Genomic DNA, 7401 nt, shown 5'->3' on the forward strand with positions numbered 1-7401 from the left:
GTACCCAAACCTCTAGAGCAGAAGTGGGAATGTGCCAGGTCAACCTGCTCTCCAGGGGACTTGGATGCAGGTGGTCTGGGCCCCCCAATCTGAGAGCTACTCCTGAGGATAGAGGATGCTAAAGAAGAAGGAACCCTGAAGTGGTGATGTTGACAGTAGGAATCAAAAGTAGGGAAACATTCTAGGGAAAGGGAAAGGGAAAGGGCTCCATTGTTGCCCTTCTGAACACTCCCTGGTGAAGTTAACCCTCGCAGACACTGCATTTTGTTCTCCATGAAGCTCTGAGCCAAGCAGATCTCCTGTCCTCTTCCACCCTCACTTCCTTCCCCTTCTTTTCCATTTCTTTCCTTTTTGAACCCCTGCTGGGACATCCCATCAGTCCAATTGCATGGCCTCCTAAGCCTTCCTGCCTCTGCTGTGGCCCAAATGCTTCTCCAAATTCAGCACAAGAAAGAAGGATCAAGGATGGTCTACATCCTGAGTGGTCACTGTCAGTCTCTAAGACCCCAGTGGAAAAGGTGCACTTGAGCTTCCCATGACAGCCACCTTGAGCAAACCCAGATCCGGGGCTCTTGGCCTCCCTTCCCATATAGGAACAAGGGTGGGGAGTTGGGGAGAACTCAGCCAATAGGCCTGAAGAAGGAACTTTCTCCCAAAGCTCCAAAATCCAAACCACAATCACCTCAGAACGTCATCCACCCTCCCAATCTCAGGACAATCCCAAAACCGAAGGAAGAAGCATCAGTAGGCCCTCCACAGAGGTACGTGGTGTGTTCATCAACAGCACTGTTGCCTTCCCCTCCAACATGCCAACCTAAGGGAAGGTCCCCTACGTATTTACACCCAGACCTTGTGACTTTAGGCAGCAACACTGCCGCTCTCCCAAGTGACCCCCCAAACAGCTGGGAATCTCCATGACCCATGAAGAATCCCTGTGACTCTTCGCGTTTCTTAATCCTTTTTCCTTTTCCACCTAAATAACAACAGGGAAAGATAGAAAGGGTTGGAAAAGGAGATAGAGACTCATTTGCACAGTTCTATGGTCACCTCCAGACCTCTCCAGCAAGCGCCTGGAAGCGCAGCGCGCAGAGGAACCGCAGCGCCCCGGGGGCACTACGAGGCCATTCCGCGGTCCCGGCCACCACCCATACCGCTGCTGCAAGAGCCTGGCGGATACTCGCCCGCCTGCCTCTGCCACTAGTTTCCCCTGCAGAGCAAGCGGGGTGGGGGGTGGGGGGCTCCCTCCGCACGCAGCCTCTTTGCGCCCCTCACCGTCCTCCGGGAAGAAGAGCACCAGGAAGCGGGGCGGGCTCCCGGGCTCCTGGCGGACCTCGCACTCCCCGCCGCCCGATCTCTTCCGACTCTGGAAGTACATCTGCAACTTGGTGCTCAGGTTCTTCGGGGGATCGGGGCCCCAGGACCCCTCCACCAGCAGCGGGAAGGAGCGGGACGCAGCCATCCCGGCTCCGCTCGTTCTTGAGACTGCCGGGCCGCCCCGACTCTGGGAAGTTAACTAAGCTTCTTTCGCTTTCGTTTCCTGGAAAACCCCTCCCGGCTCTAAGTTTCAGTCTTCAAAAGAGCTGCCCTTGGATTGCAGTCGTTACCCCCCCACCACAGCCCCCGCCCCCCGCATTCTTCTCTGGCCCACAGCAAAGACAATTAACCCTTTGGGGCTGCAGTTTCCCCTGCAGGCGTCCGGCCTCGATCCACCTGTGCATAGCGGTCCTCGGCACTCTGGCACCGCCTGCCACTCTCGCAAACCGGAGCTGCTATCAGTAGCCCTGGGTCACTGGACCTTCAACTAACACAATGAGAGTTTCATTTCTGCCACAGGCCGACATTTTACAGAAGAATAAAATGGCTCACAAATTGTGATCCTCTCGGGACATTTGCTGTCCATTTTGGGACTACTTTCAAGGATCAATGTACTTATCAGAACTTGACCTTACTTTCCTTCTTTTGAGTTGCTTCCTGCTCTGTTAATATTATGCATCTAGAAACATGGGAGAAATGATAGACCCCCCCCCCATTTTTGTGGAACATTTACTAGATGATTTGGGCTAGGGACGGATTCAACACCCCTGCCCTAACTAAACTCAGGCAACTTTTTGGGGCACTGGAGTTATGACACAATGGAATGAGCTCTCTGGAAAGGAACACACAGGTGCTCCTGAAACAAATGAGAAGGGGTTCCTTGTCCAAGTGGGGGGAATCAGAGAGGGTTTATTGGGAGGTGACAAGTCACCTGAGGCCTATGTATGATCAAGGAATAATCTTAGAGCGTTAAGAAGGGGGCAGGGTATCTGTTATGTGGTTTACACATGCAGAATCACTCTGAGGTGTGGTGGCTAGAGAAGAGGCAGGGAGACCAGTGAAAGGGCTTCTGAACTGCTGGGTGGGGGCAGTGGGGTGCTGGCAGGGGAGGACAGAGAACAGGTAAGGTTCTAAAAAGATACTTCAGGCAGGAATAGCTGAAGGATGTAATGCAGAGAGAAGGCAAATCTCAAAGATGACTTCAGGGGCATCCATAGATGACCCCAGCAAGTGACTGAACAATAGTTAAATCTACTACATGGACAGACTATGGGATGGCTAGAGAGGTGGGAGAGGGGCTAGGAATGTGTATATCCTTCACTCATGACAAAAAGAGTGACCTTGAGGTTGGGGTTGTGGCTCAATGGTAGAGCACTCGTCTGGCAGTGTGAGGCCCTGGATTTGATCCTCAGCACCACATAAAAATAAAGTAAAGGTATTGTGTCCAACTACAACTGAAAAAGAAAATAAATAAATATTAAAAAATGATCTTCAGAGGGAGGCACCATCATTCCAGTGCTGATGATTCATCAAATCCCAGCAGTGTCTGTTGACCTGTTGGGGACCTAGCAACCATGTCTCCTGGGGAGAAGAGACAGAGGAAAGTGGCGGCAACCTGAGGACTGACTGGAAGGGAAGGAAGAGGGAGCAGCGATTTCCAGAAGTGCACCTGTGAAGGAGAAGGAGTTAGGCAGCAACCAGCCACCTGGAATCGGGTGGACAGAAGCAAGTGTCCCCTGGGGGAAGGGGGCATTCTAACACCTAGAGTGTCACATCACTGTTCCTGGGGGATCAGGGAATTGTTATTTTGTTCCCTGGTTTTAAATATGTTTAAAATAGAAAAGGTTTAGGCATGAGTAAATAAATGTGGTGAGAAGAAGGAAAGGCTGAGGATACTGGTAGTGGGAGAAAGTGAGAGGGCTTTCTGATAGCATCAGAATTAGCAGCAGGAGTCTTTCCCCAGGGCACCAGCAACAAGGTGGAACCAGATGCAACAGCAGGTCATTCGCGTGGAGCTGATGGTAAGTTCTGGAGTTTTCACCTAACAGGTTCTGTTTCTCAGTGAAGCAGGGGGTGAGGTCTCTGAGAGCCTGCCAAAATCAAAGCTGCTCTCCCTCACAGGCCTGGACCTTGCATATTGTCTTCTAATCACAATGAGGGCCGAATTTCAGAACAAAGAGAACCAGAGACGTGCCAAAGAATTTACTGGATTTTTTATTCCTGATCTATAATAATGCTTTGCAGTTTCCTGATAGTTTTCTACTGCTTTCTGCTTTCTACCTGCAGATGGCGCTCTCTTCATCAGATCCAAACCACTCTGGACCTGGCAGGTGCAAGTGAGGAGGACCCAGCAGAATGGGTCATAACCCACAGCCATACAATGGTGACTCTCTCCTAGGGTATCTAGGGTATCTGTCATCTCTGTCTCACTCCAAACCACAACCAAGTTTAGGGTTATGGAACTAGACAGTGTCTCACCTCATCACTTTATAAGGCATAGAGGAAAACGCTTATTTATAGTAGAAATTTTAGCTGGCCATTTCTGGATCTTTCAAGGATTTATTTATCAGCAGTGTGTCTTGCCACTTGAGGTCTGCTTATTGCTTCTGGGTGAACAGGGAAGGAGCCATCAGGATCAGGGTGGCAAGTCTTGAAACCAAGGAAAGAAAATTCTAGAAGGAACAAACTATTGAGCATCATTAGGTCCTGCAGTATTTTATCTTCTAAGATATTTTCATCCTGTTCACTTGAACCTTCCTGAAGTGTGTTAATTCTCTCTCGGTTCTCTGTCTCCTTTGGTGGCTGCCTCCTGAAACTTCCTTCCAAGAAGCAAGTGTCCCCTTATGGCCTGGGGAAAGAGGGCATTCTAACACCTCGAGCAGCCAAGTCACATCACTGTTCCTGGGTTGTCTTTCCACTTCACAGATTATATTAGTATAACTTATGTCTGCATTTTGGTATTGACGCTCCCTTTGCCCACTTCACCTAAATTCCCCTTTTAGCTTCTCTACAATGGAGAGCATTGGAGGGAAAGCATATGTAAATGGAGGAAAAGGACTGTTTTTCTGTCTGACCTGAGTTGGTGACTTGTGAGCACCTCATGCCCACCCCTCCACCTCACTGTGCTCCTCAAACTCCTTGCTCTGTTCTTCCAAAATAGGATGTGGCCATAGGCCAAGGAAGAAGCACTCCTAGGAGCTCTGCCCTCTGAGGGAGTCAGTTATACAATGTCTTATTCCCTAGGCACAAGTCTTCTCCAGGAGCTTTATCTTCTTCAAACCTCTGTAAGGCTAGTCTCCAACACCTCTCAATCCTGCCAGTGCATTAATCCCTAGTGGTAACTTTGCCTAAATAGGAGTAATGTAGATTCATTAATATTATAGTTGGGGGGAGTTAGAGGGTGGCTTCTGCAGAAGAGTCCAGAGTGGACTTGATTTTTCCAAAATTGCGTAAGGTGAAGAGTAAAGCAGAATAAAGATCTTTCTTGCTCATCCAATGAGATCATCATTGAGTCAAACACAGAGGCATAAATCTCAAGAGAAGCATTAACTCTTATAGCACTATCCAGATCATATCTAAAAAGAAAAATATACAGCATTTTATTAACACATCATATCATACAGGGTCTCCACCAGTGACATGCTATTAAATATTGAATAATCAGCTCTCTGGAAAAAAAAAGTTTGCACATGTGTATTGCCGCAGTCTGGCTGGGCACAATCAGGAGCCACTTGTCAAAAGAAACTAACTTTATTTTTAGAACCACACACGCCAAACAAAACAGCCTCTCAGGAAAAACCCTCAGAGCCTCAACTGCCACCACTGGCTTTCCACAAGCCTCTCTCTCCCACACAAGCTTCTCTCCACCTCCCACAATCCTCCTGCTCTTGAGGCCGATTGGCTGGGTCACGTGGGCGGAGCCAAAAAAGTCCCCCCAATGAGCAGCTCCGTGGTCTGAAAGGGCAGGGAAACAGTCCAATGAGCATCACCGCAGAGGAGCCAATCAGCTAGATGTTGCTGGGGCCGAGGAGCCAATCAGCTAGATGTTGCTGGGGCCGCTGTGAGCCAATCATCAGCCGGCAGCTGGAAGTTTGCTGGCAGCTGGAAGTTTGCTGGGGCCCCTTCGGCTGTGGCTCTCAACATCTCCCCCTCTCTGTTTAAACAACAAGCATGTGGCTTAGGGACCGTGTCTGTTAGGCAGTCCAATTCAACATATGGTCCTTACCCGTCATCGGATGAACTGACCTCTAGGCGTCAGCCTCCTGTCTTAGGTTGGTACCACTGCAATTGGATCATACCCGTCACTGACTACCGGTCCAGCATACAGCTATACTTGTGGATAGGCCTTTGCACCAGTGGGGGGGTGAGGTTCTTTGCCTCACCTCTGTTGGCCCCCAAATTTTAGACCATCACTAGTAGAGGAGGATGCAAAATGCCATGACATTAAGCCAATTGAGGGCTCCTTTGAAAAATTGTACCACCAGTGACATCATCAGCAAAAATACCCCAACACTACCACAAGTCGCTGCACCAACAGATAGTTCACAATGCATACAGGTGAGCTCACAATGTGTCCAGGCAAGTTCTGCAAGCAGTTCAGTGATGGCTATTGTAGAAGCTGTAGATTGGTTTTATCTTTGACTTCACCAGCACTGGGATGAAGATAGGAATTCTGGCAATAATGGCTAAAGAAAAAATTATGTAACATTACAGAAGGCCCTAAAAGAAAACAATTTTCTTAACAATTTACATTGTCTTTAAGAGAATTATTAAATATAATGAAAAGGAAAGGTGAAAGTAAACAAACAGATCTGTTAACCTTCTTTTTTGTTTACATATTAAAACAATCCTCAACAGTTGTTTACCCAATTTAAATTAAACCATATAAATCACGTGAAAAAAAAAATATTTGGATCCATTTTATCATGAGCGCTCATCATATATGATATATGGACATACATACATTCAAACATATAACACAAAACACAAGTGTGCACACATAATATAATACATACAACACATACCATTATAGTAAAGGCCTTATAACTTTTTACAGGTGAAATCTCCATTGCAATGTTTAAAAACTCTATAGTCAAAAATTAGAACTGATCAGCAAAACATTAACCTAGGTCTGTATGAGCTCAAAAAACAAAATAGAACTTCATGATATGGCAAAGGGCAATAATAAAATAGATATTGAAAAAAGCATCCTGGTTCTGTTGCAGATGTAAGAATAGCCAAACTGGAGTTTTGGATATCAGTTGTTATGGATTTGAGCCAAATCATCTTCTTTTTGGTCTGTAGAAATCGCTTTAGTTAATCTTTCTGGAATCCAAATCGGCTGCTGTTCTCCCTGTGGAAACACATAAACAGACCCCCGACTCCAGACAATCACTGGGTCAGGACCTTGGTTAATCTCTCTGGAATCCAAATCGGCTGCTGCTCTCCCTGTGGAAACACACAAACAGACCCCCGACTCCAGACAATTACTGGGTCAGGACCTTTCCATTGTCCTGTTAGAATATCCTTCCAAAGTACCTTGGGCTTATGTACATTTTTTGGACACATATGCCTTTCCGCAGCACTAAGTCCTGATGAATCCAAATTTAAAAAGTTTAGAGTAAAAAGGGTTATTTTAAGTTTATCTTTGGGGAATATATACCCCTTCCCAATTCCTTCTTTTTGCTTTAATAAGTACATTTTAATAGTTTGATGAGCTCTTTCAACTATGCCTTGTCCCTGTGGATTGTATGGGATTCCTGTTATATGAGTAATGCCAAATGTTGAGCAAAATTGTTTAAAAGAGGTAGAAGTATAACCAGGGGCATTATCTGTTTTTAACTGTTTTGGAACACCCACAGTGGCAAAATTTTGTAAGCAATGAGCTATAACATCTTTAGTTTTTTCTCCGGCATGAAGGGAGCCCATCAAAAATCCAGAAGAAGTATCAACTGTAACATGCAAATATTTTAATTTTCCAAATTCTGGCAAGTGTGTGACGTCCATCTGCCAAATATGGTTAGGTATCAATCCTCTAGGATTGACTCCAAGATTAACTTGTGGTAAAAAGGTCACACAATTTTGACA

At 46.5% G+C, this 7401-nt stretch overlaps 1 protein-coding gene across 1 annotated transcript in view; it reads right to left on the minus strand.

The window, feature by feature from the left end:
* LOC114093242 (protein mono-ADP-ribosyltransferase PARP14) overlaps positions 1 to 1512 on the minus strand; it is a 50084-nt gene extending 48572 nt beyond the window's left edge. The window contains exon 1 of the mRNA XM_027935935.2: positions 1273 to 1512. Coding sequence (XP_027791736.1) covers positions 1273 to 1459 — 187 coding nt within the window. The 5' untranslated portion in view covers positions 1460 to 1512. The remainder of the gene's footprint in view (positions 1 to 1272) is intronic.
* Positions 1513 to 7401: the final 5889 nt, after the last annotated feature.

The sequence above is a fragment of the Marmota flaviventris genome, chromosome 8, assembly GCF_047511675.1.
Source record: "Marmota flaviventris isolate mMarFla1 chromosome 8, mMarFla1.hap1, whole genome shotgun sequence".
Classification (NCBI taxonomy): domain Eukaryota; kingdom Metazoa; phylum Chordata; class Mammalia; order Rodentia; family Sciuridae; genus Marmota; species Marmota flaviventris.